This window comes from Plutella xylostella, chromosome 10 (genome assembly GCF_932276165.1).
Source record: "Plutella xylostella chromosome 10, ilPluXylo3.1, whole genome shotgun sequence".
NCBI lineage: Eukaryota > Metazoa > Arthropoda > Insecta > Lepidoptera > Plutellidae > Plutella > Plutella xylostella.
Window position 1 is genome coordinate 12,083,885 of NC_063990.1, and position 19,974 is coordinate 12,103,858.

At 46.2% G+C, this 19,974-nt stretch overlaps 1 protein-coding gene across 6 annotated transcripts in view; it reads left to right on the forward strand.

The window, feature by feature from the left end:
- The window catches only part of LOC105384833 (ecdysone-inducible protein E75), a 77,210-nt gene extending 71,066 nt beyond the window's left edge, over positions 1–6,144 (forward strand). For 4 of the 6 annotated variants that reach the window (XM_038118208.2, XM_038118209.2, XM_038118211.2 and 1 more), the window contains exons 3-5: positions 657–801; positions 3,942–4,177; positions 4,283–6,144. In XM_038118208.2, coding sequence (XP_037974136.2) covers positions 657–801; positions 3,942–4,177; positions 4,283–5,785 — 1,884 coding nt within the window. In that variant the 3' untranslated portion in view covers positions 5,786–6,144. Of the gene's footprint in view, positions 1–179; positions 802–2,450; positions 2,781–3,941; positions 4,178–4,282 lie in introns of those variants that run through there. The other 2 variants (XM_038118207.2, XM_038118212.2) reach the window with 2 other exon arrangements.
- Positions 6,145–19,974: the final 13,830 nt, after the last annotated feature.

Consider the following 19,974-nt stretch of genomic DNA (forward strand, 5'->3'; position numbering starts at 1 on the left):
TATAATTTCGCGTACCGAGGGGAAATGAACGATTGGGGATACATAGATAGGGGTAGTGTAGACGGGGTATGTGCAGGCGGGTGACGTAACAGCGGAGCGCAGCGGGAGCGGGAGCGGCGCGTGCGCGCGTTGGGGCAGGTCGCGCGACGTCAGCGGGCGACGACCCGCGCCCTGCAGCAGGGCGGGCGGGGCCGGGTCAGCGGGGCGGGGGCGGGCGTTGTGCAACCGCGCGGTCGTCGACCCGGGGTGAACGGCCGCGCCGCGGGATGCGCCCGGCCTATATCCGGCGCGCGGTGCAGCGGCGGCGGCGCATTCTAGAGCGGTGCGGACCGTTAGGGCGGGGCGCGGGGAGCGGGGCGCGGGGCGCGCGGGACACACTCTCACTTTCTCGGCTGGGTCGGCGGCCGGCAAGTAGGTCGCGGCTAACTGTGCGGGCGCGGCGCGGGAGGCGGCACTCCGCGCGCAGCCGTCGACCCGGACGGACTCGAGTGCAGTGCAGGCAGACAGTGTACAGTGCAGTGATGTGCGACGCGCTGCGAGCGCGCCACGCCGTGCTGGTCAGCATGCTGGAGACGCGGCCCGCCTCGCCCGACTCGGGCTGCTCCAGCGACGACAGCGCCGACGAGCCCTCCGCTCACTGCCAGTGTGATTCGCAGGGCTTCTTCCGCCGCTCCATACAACAGAAGATCCAGTACCGGCCCTGCACCAAGAACCAGCAGTGCTCCATCCTGCGGATCAACCGCAATAGGTGCCAATATTGCCGCCTCAAGAAATGCATCGCCGTGGGCATGAGCAGAGATGGTGAGTTCTCTTTGTGTTTATTTACTTTACTACACAAGGGAAAATATTAAAATTTAAGACAAAAAAAATATATTTATATGTATTATTAAAATAAATTAATGTAAATATGTATATTAAAATGCAGTAAAAAATATATGTAGAATACTCTACATATTTTACAAATATTTTCCCTTGATCAGCTGTTCATTTATTTACTTTCAATTAAAAACGCTTTTAAATTGAAGTATATGCAAAAAACAATATAACCTTATTTTACAGTTTAAAAATGCAATGGCAATATTCCCCTTTATTATCTAACAGTCATTATCATAATATTCATAACATAATGCAAGTAATGCACCGCTCGGGTGCTATGGCGCGGCGCAGGCGCGCGGCTCGCTCGGATCCTATTTCGCGACTCAGCCCCCCCCCCCGGGCGTGGGGGGCGCGGAGTGGGGGGCGTTATGCAAGCGGGTGAGCGCTCGCTAACCGGGGCGACGGCCGCTCTCTTGCGACACCGCGGCTGAGGTGAAAGCGGAGAAAGGCGTTTCGTAAGCGTGAGAGTGAAATTCGTATTTTCACTTTCGTAACGCAGTTCATCGCCCCCGGGCCTCGAGCTGTGAACTATCAACATGTCATCATCAAATGCAGTGATGCACATCTTCGATCTCTAAGCGAACCTATGTGGTTTGATGTTATACGTGGCGTATTAGTAACTCTTATTTGTAATCAAATATGTCTTCATCCTAACCTTATAATTATAAAGCCTTACATTTGTACAATAAGTAGAAGAACACCAACAATTTACAAAAAGAAAAATTTTGCAGAGATGTAGAGTCGTTATTCAGAGACACATAAGTTTCATAGCAAAATATGGACATAAAAAATTCAACTTTAATGAAAGTTCAAAAAAGAATATTTTTATATTACTATCAAAAAGGTTGACTAAAACAATATTTAATGTGTGTCAAAGATTATGGCAGCACAAGTTGCGAAAATTAGTTTCGCTACTCACCGCTAGATGGCACGCTGTGATACAGCGCCACCATCAGAGCGCGGCAAACCTCTGAACTTATAACGTAGAGGATAGAGCTAGATACAAGTTAACTTTCAACTGCCAGTTTCTATATCTCTTCTGTCAAAATCGTATGAAAGTAAATACCAGTTATAGATAGATAGAGTTATAGAAACTGGCAGTAAATAATTATGATTGGAAAAAATCGATTTTGGTAAATATAGCAATACAAATAAGATGATATTAAATAAAAATAGAATATTTTATATTAATTATGTAAATTTTGATAGCTTAAAGTAAAACTAAGAAAAACATAATTTATCTATACGAAAGCAAGTACTAAATTAAAATCTCTTCATTAATAGGCGTTCCTTATGTAAAAGTCAAACAATAAAATTGTTATTTTAAACAAATAACCTTGAATCGAAAACAAGTCAATCAAAATAGCTAAAACCAGAATTCGCTATAAACACGCAATGGATGATGAAATATTATGATGCAGAATATAATAGGCTTCGTAGCGCGATAAGTGGCGCTAGTGTAGCGGTGGAGTGAGGCGGGTGGGGCGGCGGTGAGGCGGCGGGGGGGAGGGGGGGAGAGTTTATTGACGGCTCCCCCCCCCGCTCAAGTTCAAGGTTGTCGGGCGCGGCGCGGGCGGCGGGGCCCGTCAGTCGCGCGCGCGCCGCGGACCTGTTCGCTATGCTCGCCGCCGCCCCGCGCACTGTCGCCACGCTCGCTCTCCGACACACTACTGGATTTCAGTGTTAGTGCATCGTCTGCTATGTGACAATACAAGGATTCAGTGAACCTCTACTAGTGAATGCGTGATAGACAACAGTTACCAATACGAAGTTATCTGTGGCCAACGGCTGTGATTTAGTTATTGTTTATTAGTTCAAAAAACTTAAAATGGTGTCTGAAATGGGAGAAGATTTACCGATCCTGAAGGGGATCCTCAATGGAGTTGTGAAATATCACAATGCTCGTACGTATTCTTTATTAAATTATATATTTTTTAAAATAAATAAAAAACAAGACTTTCCAAACTTTTTGTGGCCTCGTAGCGCTACGCGGGTGCTACGCCGAGCTACGACGTCTAGGCTTTCCTTTAACTTTCTTTCATATTTTACTTATTTAACGGTTTTATAACAAAAAGGCACAGAATCAATTCTTATCAGTATGTTTAATAATTACTAATGACATACGAACAAATTAGGAGACCGATTGTAATGACGGGCTCTGTAGTGATTGTAGATTCGTATACTATAAATATAATTTCCATATTTACTAATTTAATGCAAGTTGGTACTTACTACTTACAACATTAATTAGGTTTATAGAAATTTGATACTACACATGTGTTTGTTGTGCATGTTTAGTTTGAATAAAAGTTATTGTGTAAATTAATTAATCAATTGCTTTTAGTTCAATTTCACAAAGTTTTGGAGACAACATATTTGTTAAAATATTCTTGAGATTAATTATGAATTCCTATATCCAAGGAAATGAATAGTATCTACCTATACACAAATATTATACAGTTTAAATATTCATGTACTTATACAAAAATAAAAGGAATAAGAATAAACAATAAAATTTAAATAAAAAGATACTTAAATGAATCGGAGTGAATCGGAAATAATAAAAAATTCTCATAGCAAATATCCAGACTACTTATTTCCAATTCAAAAAAATCTTTTTGGCCTGTAACTTATCAATATCAATTGTAGCCGACAACATTGTAGATGTCCGCGATACAGCACAACTCGAGTAGGCGCGCGCGTGGAACAATGGCTGGCCTGGATCCGCGCAGCGAAAGTCGAGAGAAATGGCGGCGCCTCGCTTTCGTTTTCATCGCGCGAACACTTTCACCGCCGGCGCTGCGAGCGCGCGCGAGAAAGTCGTAACACTTTTTAGTTTGACCTCGGGGCTTCTCCCCTCTGCGGGCCATGCCGCCCCCTCGCGCGGGCCGCCCCGGGGCGCTGACCCCGTCAGCTGCGCCCGCGCACCCGGTCACAGCTGCCCCGTGTTTATTCGCGACCTTGCCCAACATTCTTTGCTCAAATTGCCATTGCACATTTAAACCGGTTTAGTAGTGTTCTGTGTTCCCCTCGCCTGTGTGCTCAATCTAGTGTGGTTGTTGCAGCGGTGCGGTTCGGGCGCGTGCCGAAGCGCGAGAAGGCGCGCATCCTGGCGGCCATGCAGCAGTCGTCGTCGTCGCGCGCGCACGAGCAGGCGGCCGCGGCCGAGCTGGACGACGCGCCGCGCCTGCTGGCCCGCGTGCTGCGCGCGCACCGCGACACCTGCGAGTTCACGCGCGACACCGTGCGCGCCATGCGGGCGCGCGCGCAGGACTGCCCCACCTACTCGCAGCCCACCCTGGTAAGCATCTCCACCTGTTACCCCGTACTCTATACTCTGTCTCGTTAGTGTGGATCGCTCGATCCGTGCCCGTCCGGCGGTGACTGACGCTGTTCTCTGTCGCAGGCGTGCCCGCTGAACCCCGCGCCGGAGCTGCAGTCGGAGAAGGAGTTCTCGCAGCGGTTCGCGCACGTGATCCGCGGCGTCATCGACTTCGCCGGCCTCATCCCCGGCTTCCAGCTGCTCACGCAGGACGACAAGTTCACGCTGCTCAAGAGCGGGCTGTTCGACGCGCTGTTCGTGCGCCTCATCTGCATGTTCGACGCGCCGCTCAACTCCATCATCTGCCTCAACGGGCAGCTCATGCGCCGCGACTCCATCCAGAGCGGCGCCAACGCGCGCTTCCTCGTCGACTCCACGTTCAAGTTCGCGGAGCGCATCAACTCCATGAACCTCACGGACGCTGAGATCGGGCTGTTCTGCGCCATCGTGCTGATCACGCCCGACCGGCCCGGCCTGCGCAACACGGAGCTGGTGGCGCGCATGCACCAGCGCCTGCGCGCCTGCCTGCAGACCGTGGTGGCGCAGAACCGCCCCGAGCGGCCCGGCTTCCTGCGCGAGCTCATGGACACGCTGCCCGACCTGCGCACGCTCAGCACGCTGCACACGGAGAAGCTGGTGGTGTTCCGCACCGAGCACAAGGAGCTGCTGCGCCAGCAGATGTGGGGCGAGGACGAGGCGGGCGCGTGGGCGGGCGAGGCGGAGGACGCGCGCAGCCCGCTCGGCTCCGTGTCGTCCAGCGAGTCGGGCGAGGCGGGCGCGGAGTGCGGCGCGCCGCTGCTGGCCGCCACGCTGTGCGGCCGCCTGCGCGCGCGCGCCTCCGTGGACGACGACGCGCTGGGCGCCGCGCGCCTGGCGCACGCCGGGCTCACGGCGCCGCCCCGCGCCGCGCCGCCGCGCTACCGCAAGCTGGACTCGCCCACCGACTCCGGCATCGAGTCCGGCAACGAGAAGCACGAGCGCGCGGCCGGGCCCGGCTCCGGCTGCTCCTCCCCGCGCTCCTCGCTGGAGGAGCCCGCGCCCGCGCCCGCCGACGACATGCCGGTGCTCAAGCGCGTGCTGCAGGCGCCGCCGCTGTACGACGCCTCCTCGCTCATGGACGCCGCCTACAAGCCGCACAAGAAGTTCCGCGCGATGCGGCGCGACACCGGCGAGGCGGAGGCGCGCCCCGCCCCCCCTGCCGCCTGCCCGCACCCCGCCAGCCCGCACCCCGCGCACCCGGCGCACCCCGCGCACCCCGCGCTGTCCCCGCGCCCGCGCTCGCTGTCGTCCACGCACTCCGTGCTCGCCAAGAGCCTCATGGAGGGCCCGCGCATGACGCCGGAGCAGCTGAAGCGCACGGACATGATCCAGCAGTACATGCGGCGCGGGGAGGCGCTGGAGGCGCGCCTGGCCCCGCCCTGCTACCGCTCGCCGTCGCCCGCGGCGTCCCCCGCCCCCGCCCCGGCCCCCGCCCCCGCGCCCGCGCTGCTCACGCACCTGCAGGTGGCGGTGGCGGAGTCGCAGCCGCTGAACCTCAGCAAGAAGTCCCCGTCGCCGCCGCGCGCGCCGCCGCCCGTGGAGGCGTGAGGCCGGCGCGCGGAGCCAGCCTCCGCCGAGCGAGCGAGGGAGGACCTACTGTAAATTTAATTAGTTAAAAGTAATCGTTCGCAGATCGTTTTAATATATTATATGTGATAATTCGTGTAGGACGGTGTGTGTTTGCGCGGCCGGCGCCGGTCGAGGAGAGCGCAAATAGACTGAGATATTATTTAAGACTATAAGTTTAATTAATTTATATGAAAATGCAGCGTCGGTCGCGGTGTGTCTGTGTGTAGTATGTGGAGCTGCTCAGTCAGTATGTGCGTATGTGAGCGTGCTCAGTCATTTGTTTGTTAATATAATGACAGGTTGTCGAATTAAAATAAAACAGTCTTATGAAAAAATTATATCTGATTTTCTTTCCTAAACCTTCCCTACTAAATTACCTATAAGTCACATGAAAAGTCTTAAGCAGGTCTCAATATGAATAGCAACAAATTGCCAACATTAAAATTTAGTCAGATCCATTGAATGAATGAAAAACTAAGACAGGTCAAATATAAACAAGTACTGAATAAGGTAATATGTTCGGATAATGAGCTATCTCGTCCTATAAACAAACATTTTTTTATTTACCTAAATACTATAGCTCACTATAAGGCCACATTACCTTACAGACTAACACCTATTAAAATATTTATAATAGGAAGACTAATTTTGAACTAGCTACTGAAGAATTAATGAACACTTATTAGCATATCTATTGTTGGGACAAAATGAGAAGAGTAAGGTTGTGCCGGCCTCGCGCGGAGGAAGGAAGTGTCCGGGCGGGGGGCGGGGGGGAGGCCGCGGGGGACGGGGGGGGGAGGTCGCGGCCGCCGGCGCTTCCGCAGCCGTCGCACCAGTCGATGCCCCGCCGAATATACTGATCACTAAGTATCTCAACCAGAAATACCTACATTTATTTCCATGAAGACACTCAAAAATCATATCATACTTACGAATTAGTTACGAATATATCTAAAGATAAGGTTTAGTTTTGAAAACTTTTTCTACAACTCAAAATGGTAGCCATAATAATAGTTTCTATCGCTTGGTAACCATCTGCCTCAAAACAAAATTATCACCATCTCAACACATACATCTATCTAAACCATAGAACAAAGCTGACTCATGATCTAAACCGGTAGAGGTGTAAACACTTGAAACAGTATTGCCCAAATAGTATAGTAATCCGGAAGCAGCTAAACTCCGCGCCACTCGCTCGACGAGCCAGGAGACAACACGCACACTCTTCATCATCAAGGTCTACAGGGTGTTGCAAAAAGGGTATACAAAGCCGAAACCTACATGGTATATCTAAAAAAAAACATTTTCCATAGAAACTTTGTTGGTCACGTGACTTTTTTACTATGGGGAATGTTTTTTTTTTCGCGAATTTAGAAATTCTAATTTCAGTTTCGGGCTTAGATGTCCATGCTGCACATGTAGGTTTCGGCTTAGTATACCCTTATTGCAACACCATGTATTGCGGAACCTGAAAATGTTTGCTATCAACTTGAAATGGAGCTCTGAAGTACCGTAAGTGTGTGGGACTAGAGTAAGTATCTTACCTCTGCACTAAAGAGAATCATTCTTATTGATAAATGATCGACAGTGGCTGATGAGTGTTCCCGTGCGCCTGCGCATGTGTCAGGTCTCAGATATGTATTGTACTAGTTGTACTTGAATGACGGTAGCCTACTCCATACTGTATTCATTCTTATTTGGCACAAAAGGTAAACAATCTATGTGTGTTTTGCAATCAAAATACCATTAAACAAATAAACTACAGCCAAAATAAATGGTTTGATTACGAAATCAATTTTTTTTTGCTTTTAAGTATTTAATTTCTTATTAAGATGTTTTATTTTATTAAAAAGACACTCCAAGACTGCTCAAAATCTGTTCCAAGTAAGAAAAAATGCATGTATACTAGATCCGTAGAGTTTATTTAAATTAGCATAAGACAAAAGGTCTACTGAGGTATGAAACTCTTGCTCTCGGGTAGGCCTATCTCAATTGGCCGATAAAATATTGACACGATTGGTCTAGACCTCTAGAATCTACGTATTCACTAATAAAATATTAAATATACACTGATATAATTTCACCCTGTACAGGAAATCAGGAAAAAGAAGCGTTGTAATAAAACCAAGCAGCTGAAAAAAACGAATTTTTGAGATTTTGCTACGAAATGCTACGAGCCGGCTACGAAAGCCTACGCGCTACAAGTAGGCGTAGGCGAGACTATAAGATCTGTGATATCAAAAAAAAACCTTTTCATACTCACTGTCTGAAAGTATGGAAGTATTTGCAAGATCACGGATGAAAATTGCTATTTGCTTTCTTGGTGAAATTTCTGCTCAAAAATTAGTTTCTTTAAATGCAAATTAATGAATATTAGTACGAAATCATCATTTATGTTTTTTTAACGTCACTTGTATTCTTATACCTATTAAAGAGGATAGTGTGTACCTTGGGTGAACCCCTTATTTAGTCCCTCGAGCTATTAGTGTCCCTGCTAGCTCGCTACGCTCACGTACCTAACTCTGCCTCGGATACTAAATGCGGATTTCACCCCTAGGGCAACAATGTCACTAGTTACTGTTATAATACTGTTCAGTATGATGTTACTAGTTTCATGTCTCTCGTCAGCGTCACAGGCGCGGGCGCAGGCTGTGCTGCCTGTTTTGGTTTGAACTATGGGCAGGTAGCCCATGTAAAAACTATAAACTTAACGACGGAGGCAGCTTACAGCTTAAAGCCTGCCCTCCGGCTTACTAAGAAAACAGCCTTGTTATTCCCCGATGGTAGATTTGTAAGTATTATATTGGGGCGCGTTGTATTTGCGTCGTAGGCCATTTCGCAGGCGCCGGGCCGATGAGGGCCGAAGGCGGTGTTCTCTCTCAGGGTGGTTTACTTCAAATTTCATCTCATTGTAATATATTTTCAGTACCTATGGGATAATTTGTTGTATAGTCATTAAGGATTACTAATATTGTTGGTAGAAGTGGCTGGCACGGCTCGGCTCGGTGGAGAGCGGTTATTGACCGGCGCCTCGCTCCGGCGCAGTGCGGCCCTGCACTTGACTCCTGCATGTGCACCCGCCCCCGCCGTCTCCCCCGCCCCCTGCAACCCCCAGCCCCCGCCCACACCCTCACTCTACCCACCTCTCACAAATCACATTTTCTAGGTAAATATCCGATAGGGCAGGAAATTGACATTTAAAACGCACCGTCCATACAGATTACGTAAGCGTGTGCGCTCCACCTCACTCCGCACATTTAGTTTATGGCGCATTGTCGGAAGCTCATAAAACTGTAACGTTGATTTATGTTCGTAATCTTTTATCCAGTTACGAATAAAGAGTTTATGACCTTTTTGTAGCGTAAAGTTCCAGAGGCGCAGTTTCATGGCAATTCCTGTTTGTTCCTGCCTCGATACTACTCACGTCATCCGTTTACTCCGTCGTTATCCTCCAAGGTCGGGCCTTGACCTTGACCTGAGCCGTCACTCTGCGCCTGTCCCCAGCAGCGTGCTATATTCGTATCTACAATACAATTTCCATGAATATTGATAATGATAAAATTGCTTTACTTAAGCATTAGAACATTATTGTGTGACTATTTTGAATATATATCCCAGAACGGTATCATAAATCATAATAGGTAACAGTAATAGAAAACGGTATAAAAAACTTAAGCTGTAAGCGCTGCGCCGCCGGGCCGCCTTTCCCGGAGGGCCAAAGTTCTCTACCACTCGCCTTTGCAGGCGTGTGTTAAAATTCATTACAAAATTATCTTTATTCTTTTTGCATTATTACATGCCACTGAAGGACGGGTGATAAAGAATCGGGGCTCACGAGGCGGAAATTGTAGCCATATTCCTTACATTTACATAGTCCGGCCTTTCACGGAGCCGGGCGCGCCATTGTCAAGTAAATAGATTTACTATTTCAGTCGCTTCTTTCGAGGTTCTTACCTTAGAGTTCGGTCTACGGAACTTGAGCCTAGAAAACTTTATTTATCACTTAGCTGTAATGCTTCTTTCAGCCATCAGCAGATCCATTATTAAACGCAACGTGGAGTGGACAGCTAATTCCCTTTCTTTATGTCTTACGAGCTGATGGAAATTTTGTCAAATTTGTGGTCATAATTTAATTTCAGAGTTTGTCTTGAACGATTAGCTAGTTTATTAAAACGATTGTTTGAATTAAAATTTATCTGGTTTGCTAGTGTGTGTCCAGCTGCCCGGGCCAGCGCGGTGCGGGCTCGGTGATGGCTAATCAAGGCGTCTATTATATTCCGTGCCCTTACACGGGCCTTCAGCGGGGGGTTTCAATTTTGCAGGAGCGTGGGCGGCCGGGGCGGAGGCTGCGGGGCGCGGGGGCGGGCGGCGCGGGGGGCGCAAGGTCGGCGAGTCACCGCCGGGCAAGGTCGCCCCCCGCGCCCCCGCCCACCTGCCTCACCCCGCCGGCTCCCTATTTTCGCGTGGGATGTGACCTTTATCCGAGCTCGAGGGAAATAATTGTGAAAATAATGATTCCACTTCTTTACGTAATACTTTATGTGTGGAAAGGGCACCCTGAAATTCGAATGTGTTACTTTTGCTAGGTACAAGGGAGTGGAATTTTCTGTAACTGCTTAGCAACATTTTCGGGATATTCCTTATGGTTTCAAGACTTTTAGGTTATTTAAGTATAAGGTAAGATAACAAGGCTTAATGCTGATTTATTTATTATAGATAGTTACACCAACAGCATACATATTATTACAGTTTCATGATAATTTCTATTACCCAGCAGTCCAACATTAGGAAGTTTCCCGTGTGTGGCGTTGGGTCGGACCGACAGTGACCCCGCGTGACGTCACTCACTCGTGTGACCTCTGAGGGCACGCGCTCGGGAGGGCCCCGAGTCCTGGCTCATGCCGGCGTGGGACGCCCCCTGCCGGCGTGGGTCGCCTCCTGCCTTGCTGTGCGTGTAATGGTACATAAACAATATACATGTATTACTCTGACTCTGTGTAGTGTAGACACACACACTTCAGGGTGTGTGTTTTCCGAACATTACATGCACAGCCATACCCTTTACATATCCAAATATCCAGAATGTCTTATAAAAAAATCATTTGTTTATTCTTCAGTTAAAGTAACTAAACAAAGTATGATATTCAAAATAAAATAACCATGAAGATACGAAAGGCCAAACTGAACCTCCGCCTAACTATGTCGGCCGTAATGACTTTGACAAGGTCCCGGCATACAAAGGAGTTGTCCTATTTAGTGTTCAATTAACCTTGATGTTAGGCATCCAAGTGGATATTTAGGTCACCCCGAGAGAAGGGATTTAGGTCGAGAATAATGTAGACTTATACCTACTTGTACAGCCTACACCACTAGCCACGGCGCGCGGCGCCGCCCGCGCCCTCAACTAAGGATTTAGAAATCATACACTTTCTTCTATATTTATATACAAACCTATAACATTAGCAACTGATTCAGGAAAACGTTGCATACCCGTAAAACACAGGAAAAAAATGGCCGATTAACCAACTCACTCTAAAACTATTAATAACATCGAATGGAGAACTTATTAAGTACTATTTACGTACATGTATTATTACGTACATATTATTATTTCCATATACCGGGCGCAGGTCCCCGACTCCCCGCGCCAGGTGGCGGTGGCGGGCCAGCGTGAGTGCAGCGTGGGTGCAGCGTGAGTGCAGCGGGGTATACTTACGCAAGCAAACTTTAATTTAACTCTTAAAGCTTGTTTCGTATAAAACAACGAGTAACAATAACCAAGATCCCCCGAGGAGATTTTAATGTCAAGTATGAATTTTAAGGTTACAGCTACAGCTAAGGTTAATCTGAAATTCAAATTTTCAGGAGGCTTCCTAAGTGTTTCAAGGTAACTTGGAATTTAATACGTAGTGTCCTGGGGGGGTGTAGGGCGCGGGGCGGGCGGGCAAGGTCGCCACAAGGTCGCCCCGGGGTCGCGGCGTCGTCTGCAGGCGTGCTCTGCCCCCGCGGCGCCCGCTACCTGCCGCGGGTCTATTCAGGACTACAATTCCCTGTAGAACAGGGGCCACCGACATCTGAACAAACATCACTCACATCGCTGTGAGCCGTACTTCGGGTGACTTCACTAAATTGGGCGTAAAGAGACACTTTTGTTCCGCTCAGACAAGGTGACACTACTGCTAGGTTAATTAATTCTTTGATTGTTTGGCATGATAACTAAACACCACTGTGAAATGGTGTTTATCCGACGATGTTTTTCAACATAGCGATACATGACAGCAATTTTTGTCGGACAAAATGTCATGCGGTCAATATGACTTTGGTTAAAGTTATATATCTGTTGTGATATGTGATGGATGCCCACTGGAGCCAGGCGAGTGGTCATGTAGGGCGGCCGGGCGGTGGGTCGGCGCGGCGCCCTTGACCGAGGGCGCGCCGCCCTCCGACACTCGCTAACTAGCTCTAGCTAGACAAAAGGTGACATATTTATTATTATTTGACGGACAAAGCCATCGGTGCCACGAGCTCTGGAAAACTTACGTATTTATATTTCTTCCAGTTAAGGAAATATTTGCTTCAGTATTTTTTATTTGGCGACAATCAGCCAACCTTCGCATGAACTTAGATAAGATCTGAAGGCTTAGAAATACTTAATGCACAGTCTTGAATCTTCCTAAGACAAACTAGATTTTCCTTCTAATTGATAAGAGCAGACAGGAAGAGCAGTAGTATAGATGAAGTACACTAGTGATTAATAGCTCAGTCCGTGATGCAAGCGGCGGCGGCGGCGGCGGCGGCGGCGAGGAAGGCGCCTGTCACCTTGACTTTGCCGTGACCTCCCTCACAGCTCACAGCGACATTGTCGTTATCGAGACACGCTCGCGAAAATATCATAATAATATACGTGTATTATTTCGGGAAGTGAAGATAGAGGCAAGTGCTGGTTGGCTGATTAAATTTATATCGCGTAGAGCACACACACACACACACACAGGCGCCGTATCTCGTACACGAGTGATAAGTGCGCGTGTGTGTGCGTGACATTGAACTTCACACTTCACGTGGCGATGGCGCTCGTTGCGTAACTACCCCGCCCCGCACCGCCGCCCCCGCCCGCGCTGCCGCTCACTCATCCTTACTCAATAACTAATATAAGTATCATCTGGATCAATTTCCTCTATGTACCTATACTTACCTATAATAAGGTAGGTACCATACCGTTACCATATTGATGCTGTTGTTTATACCGCAAAGACACTCGAAGTAAGTACTTCATAGAGGCAGTAGAGTTCAGATAGGTATCGGAGCCAATCAGATATGCAAATAAGTTGGTGTATTGTAACGCGATCAATCATTAATATCGAGTCCGGAATAACGGTTACGGCATCGTAAACAGTGCGGAGAGCAGTTTCGTCGGTGGCATTGACACTGACACTGCGGGCGGGGTGGCGGGGGGCGCGGGGGCGGCGGTGCGCGCGCGCAGCCTCCGTGGCTACTGTGTGTCGTGCTTGGTGACTTGGTGACAGTAGGCTACCTTCCACTACTATATTCTTACTCCAAAAATAAATATGTCTTGCTAGGTTGCATTAATAGTAAGAATGTATGCTCTAAAAATAGAATGCTCTACTACCTGAAACTGAAAAAAGAACAAGGAACTTACCCGCATTTCCACCTATCAACGCCTTATCCTCATTGGAGTATTCAGCTACGGGGAAGATATTACGTCATAATTTACGTCAAGTTTCAGCTCTCCGCTTACTCCGCTACCCAGTGCTGGACCACGTGCCCAGGGCGTGGTAACCTCACCACCAGTAGACACTGGATGGACACTGGACAGGCTCTACCATTAGCAACCTTATGCTTGCTTGTAAATACATACCTATACATACGTACTGAGACTAAATTAATCCAGACTTCTATTTTGTTTTTTATTTCACAGATTAACTATTATAATAAAGTAATCTAATCTCACATTCAGATACAGAAGAGCAGGCAATGTGTGTTCCTGAAACTACTAGTTAGTTCTGGTCTGTCTGTGGGTCTGCGATGGCCTTGACTCGTCTAGCGGTCACCGCGCGGCCCGCGAACTGCTTCCGCGCCCGCCGAGGTCGCCCGCTCCCACCACGCACGCCACGCCACGCCGCCACGCGCCGTCGTCACATATTATTATATTTTATTGTCGCAAAAACACTACAAATAAACATGTTTTCGGAAAACCCCATGGAAATTACCATATGGTGCGGAAAATAGATCTGTTTTGTTTCCTGTAATTTGCGGTAGGTACTTAGTTGTTTTTAATATGATATTTTCCGTCACGATTGATTGGGCTGAGACCATCTGAAGCGGTTACAACAAGCACCTACTTACATAATGCTTGTTTACATACCCCCTTTTCCCGACTGATTCGCATCGCCTGAAAAGGTTTCCGCGATGATGTGTGTACCTACTCTTGTCATCTTGTGTAGAGTCAAAATCATTAGATGAAGGCGGGCTCGGATGTCGACCGCGGACATCATCAGCCATTAAATACTTAGGCCTTGGACGACAATTTCCGCGAATTACAATAAGTGATTAGTGTCCACTGCGGCGTCGGCGAGCACCACATGAGAGCACATGGCCATTAATGCCCAGTACGCCGCCTGCTACGAATGTAGTCTTCAAAATCAATAATAAGCAGCAAGATAGACGTTCACTAAAAATTCAATACATATTTGCAAGAACTGAAACTCCTGAAACAAACAAAACTTATAAGTATTTTACTTAAATATACTTGATAAAGTCTTTTGTAATAAATTGGATTGATTAAAATTAATACTGAATTAATATGAGGTCTGATTTGAATTGCTTATCATAAGGTGGCAAAATATCAATGTCACTTCACCATTTCCGCATATATTGGTTGTTGTTGGTCGTTGCTAGTTGCTACAGCGTGGTGGCAAGTTGCTAGCACGTTCTGCGCTACACCGCGGTGGGAGGTGAGTCACATCTTTATTGGTGAGTTAGGTAAGAGTCAAATTCATGGTGGGTTCCTATTTAAAGAGCGAGGAGTCAAGTCCGCGGCCTCCGCAAATATAATAGCAATAAACGCGGGGGGCGGGCGGAGCGCGGGGCGGGCAGCGGCGGCGCGGGGCGGGCGGGGCGCGGTTGCCTATCTGACTGTACAAATAGCGGCGACCTTGAGATTCGGCGCGCGGCAAGGTCAGTGCGCGAATCGTTATCAGTGTGACGTCACGCGCATGACCGCCGCGCGACCTTCGCACGCGCGGGTAGCGACAGCTACCAAAGTACCAACCATTATAAATAAAATACTTTTAATTTAACTGCCTTATAAAAACTAAAAATATTATGAGTTAATGCCGTTTTTTTCAAATTAACCTAACATACTGCCGTGCAGTGCAATGACGGAAAATAATCGTCACAGTAAATCAACGGCGTAGAAGCACATACATGTATTCATGTTAGTATTGGAATAAAGCCAGGGGATAAAACGTCAATCACAATCACTTTCAGCTTATCGCGTCGGTGACCTTGCGACGACTACACTCGCTCTCGGCCACAGGGCGCCTCCCGGCACCTCGTACCAGTACGACAAGTACTGGGCGCCTGAAACTGAAACCGTAAAGGCCACCCACACCGTGAGACCATTCAGTACAGTCAGCATAAGAACAATGCGTCCAGACCAGACGATGAAATTAATACAACACCTTCAAACTCCAATTACTTACCTCAATATTGGGCACCAAATTATTTATTCAGGAACCTTGAATATACGTGAGATTTCAGCACAGACTATTATAGTGTTGGAAAGTACTTACATACTAGGAAGCAGCCGTCCGTATCTCGCCCGTATGTTGCTTCGATTAGCGGCAGGCGGCCGGCGGCAGTAGCCAGTCCTCGAGACTTAATATGTATAGCTCAAAATTTTCTAAAAATTATTTTTGTACAGTAAGTACGGCCCATTATTGCCAAGAAAAAAGTTATCATTATTTTGAAAATTTCAGGAAGAGCACTCATATTCATTCTGGTTTCTCGACGTACTGCATTACCACACAATTTCAGAGAGAGAAAAAAAGCAAGATAACTATCACTTGTTTTTTCTAAAAAAATAAATTTATTTTAGCGTTTATGAAATGAAATATGAAAATGGATGTGGTTTTCAAGGTAACGGTAAAAAACAGCAAAGGAATCAAATCAAACCTACTTATAGAATTTCTTTAGATGTTTAAATGGTAGTTTGACCCTTATTTTGTTACACAATATACTTCTACTTAGATCAAGTATAGGTACCTACTCGGTGGGGGCTATAATTATCTCCGACCTAAATGACTTATTCAAATAACAAATTAAATATGTATCTGTGTTGAATGTTAAAGCAAACAACAGGGACCAAAGAAAGAGCACATGGAATATTTAAGCAGACCTCCAAACTCGTAATGGTTCTTTTGAACTCGCGTTTACCATGTTTTGTTAATCAATTATATTAAACGACAAAAAAATAGTCAATTCCGACAAAACAGGCGATACCGGCGAACTTCCGTGACCTTCGCAGAGGAGTTGCCACCGCCGACTAGTGACGGTGACCAAGTTCACGTAAACACAGTATACCAACATACACATAATGCGGCACTCTTAATTGATGAGACCAATTAAAAACAAAATGTGGAACAAATATACTAAACTAACAGAAGTATAGGTTCGATCCGACAATGAGTAGCGAAATCCGTCGATTTCACAGCAAAATGTAACATAAGTTGTGTTGTTCAAAATATTGAGGTAAGTAAACCAGAGTGCATTTGGCGGGCGCGGGCGGCGGCGCGGGGGGCGCAGGGGGGGGCGCGGTGCCCTGAATCACGCGAGAGAAAACTTGCGCTCCTTTCGCGCCACATCGCAATGAGAGTAGAAAGGAACACTTACGTCCTTTGTTGGGCCACATTGTACTCCATTTAGCGATAATGTATGGACACAGATCACCGTTTAGATATCTGGAGTTGTGGCCGTCCAAGTAATTGGAGTGACTTTCCCATTCCCAGCTAGTTTCTGTTTTGCATGTGGTATGGTAAAGTGATGATGATTCATGGGAGAACATGAACTTGTTCTTATTTATTCCATTTCTCATTATTATATCCGTGTTCCGAAGTACTTATGTACTTATATATAATATTTTTGGTATACTTACTACCGACCTAAATATTGTCAGCTGCCAACAGATAAGTTTGGTTCGATTTCACCGAGACGGAGTGGCCACGCGACAGCCGGCGGCGGCGACAACAATGAGCGACGAGCGGCGACAATAGGCGACGATGGGCGGGACACGGGCGCGTTCTGTCGTCCCGGCGCGCTGCATCAAGACTTATAAATAAATAAATAAATAAAAAGAAATTTTATTGCACAAAAAACAGTTTAGGTACATACATATTCCGTTAGGTACACTAATATTACACTATAATTTGCACATGTCTTATTTAAGTTATAATCTTAGTTAATAAAGTGGTCCCCAAACTAGGCTTTGCCCGTATCTTGGGGTACCGTAATGTAATCAAAAACAGTTTAAAATAAGAAATTTCAAATAAAAATGAACAGTTTAAACTAAAAAATTTTTTTTTTTTTTTTTTTTTTTTTTTTTTTTAACAAAATTAAAAATAAATTATGTCTCTTTTGCTCAAACAACAACATAACAATATCTTAATCTAAAATACTTTCTGTGGTGAAGTAATCTAACTGTAGAAGACAATCTTTTAATTTAATTTTAGCCTCACGAACAGACATATCTTTCCTATTGCAGTAGTGTAACATACCATTATATATATGTGATCTTATATAAGCTCCAAACCTTTGACCAAAGGAAGTGTTAACGTAAAGAGATGGCATTTTGAACACACGTTTTTTGCATAATTGATCGTAGAGATCAGAAGTTAGTACTTTTTTGTGGGTGGAGAGACAGAGCCTAAGAATGAATAGTTGACGGATGGTTAGGACTTTAGCTTCTTTGTAAAGAGTTTGGGTAGGGAATCTGAAATTTTTCTTGTGCATAACTTTTAAAACACATCTTTGAGCTCTTTCTGGAATAATTAGGGTAGTTTTTGCTGCACTGCCCCAAACTGGAATACAGTACGAGGCAATGGATTGGCATATGGCAAGGTAGACCCTTGTAAGAAGAAATGGTTCGGCTGAATTACGGAGTTTTTTTAGTATAGCTGCAGTTTTTCTTATTCGATTTGCCAGACTGAGCGTATGCTCTTTGAAATTAAGATTTTGATCTAATATCACGCCGAGGTACTTAATAGAATTAGTTCTATCAATAGACTGACAGTTACAATCTAGGATTTGTGTGAGTTTGCACGTATGAATTTTTATATGATTAGGAATATTAGGTTGTGATGCGGCAGTTTTATGGAAGCATAAGTATTTGGTTTTTTTGTGGTTTATAGTTAGTAAGTTGTTTGCTAGATAATCGTTAATAGCCACCATTCCCATTTCGGTACTGTTATATGTATCTTCCCAATTTCGGCCCTTGAAAATGATAGCGGTATCGTCGGCATAACATATTATCTCTGCATTAATCATATTATTATTAAGGTCATGGATGTCATTCATATACAAGAGAAAGAGAGTGGGGCCAAGTATACTTCCCTGAGGGACGCCGTAATTGACAGGCAGGGTTGCACTTTTTACTGTTTCAATTTTTATGACTTACAGAATCTACATACAATCACCCTCGCAAGAGGCGGGCTGAAGTGGGTCAGGGCAGTGGGCCACGCGCCATGTGCCTCCACATCTGCCGCATTTCGACAGCTCGGCGAGCGACTCCCGCGCAGCCCCGCGCCGCCGCCGTCGCCGCCAGCTGCCGCTCACGGCCTGCCCCCGTGAGCGGCAGCTTAACTTGTCTTCTCCTTCTTCTATGTGGATCTGAGCGGATTTGTGGATTATATTGTCAATGATCTCTAGTTATTCTCGTTAGACGAAATAAAATAATGGAAGTGAGAGTGCCCCCCCGGAGCGCAGCGAGGTGCGAGTGCGCCCCCGGAGCCTGCACGGACTGCGAGGGGCGCGTCCGGGCGCTGACCTCATCGTGCTCTAACTCTGAAACTCTAACTTTTTGTTCCTTTTTAAAATCCTTCTCAATCCGTCTCGGCTTACTTTAATTTTTTTGGTTTATTTTAGTGGAGACAGCGGCCGACGCCCGCGCATAAAGCACGGAGTACATAATTATCTGCACTACTCGTTTATATATCAACAGCAAATTTATCAGGTGTCCCAGTGCACAAATTACAAAATAAATTACTAAATACCCGAATAGATGTTGTTGAAAACTTAAACGAAAATAAAATCCTAACCACAAAAATACAATAATCAACGATTCATGTGTGTTTTGTTTTCGGAGCCAAAATGCTCGTCGTCTTAAATTAGTGGTGTCAGCGCCGAATGCACGCTGCTGCGTGGACAATTAAGATTTCACTCACATAAATACCTTATAAAGTCAGGATAAAACCAAAAAACTGAAGATTCTTACTAAAAAAACTACTTAGCTCTTGGAGTTAAATTCCAGAATGATATTCTCGATCTACGTATGATTTAATTGGCTAAGAAGAAGTCTTATGATAATCATGAGACTTCTGTGCAGAAATATGTCAAATTGGAGTGTGTCCAAATAAATTGCTCACAATTTAACGGTACATTTGCCTCTAATATCATATTTTCTGCCATCACCACTTTTAATTGCTAAAATTAAAAGTACCTACTGAATTTAAAAAATAATATATTAGGCCGTAGGTACTAAATTGATATTCCGTGTTTTATTTTCCTACTATCATGCAAAGCAGCTCTTTCTGACCCCGTAGGATTATTATTATTACCCAACCCCTGTCTGTCTGTACCATTCCTCACTCCTCCAAACTCAAAGTTCCGGGTCTAGCTCCAGCCAGCAGTATTCCTGAAACCCCACTCCCAGCCTGGGGCCAGCCACTCCCAGCGCCGAGCCAGCCTGAGCCAGCCTGAGCCAGCCTACAGCCGGGTCATTGCGAAGGTCACTGCACTACGCGTGTTTCCATCAAAGTCACCGAGGCGTCCTTTATCTAGTAATTATAAGGAAATCTAGATAATTATATGTATTAATGAAAATAACAAGTGGCGCGATGACGCTATAGCTCTGTTTCAAGATCAAGGAGGAC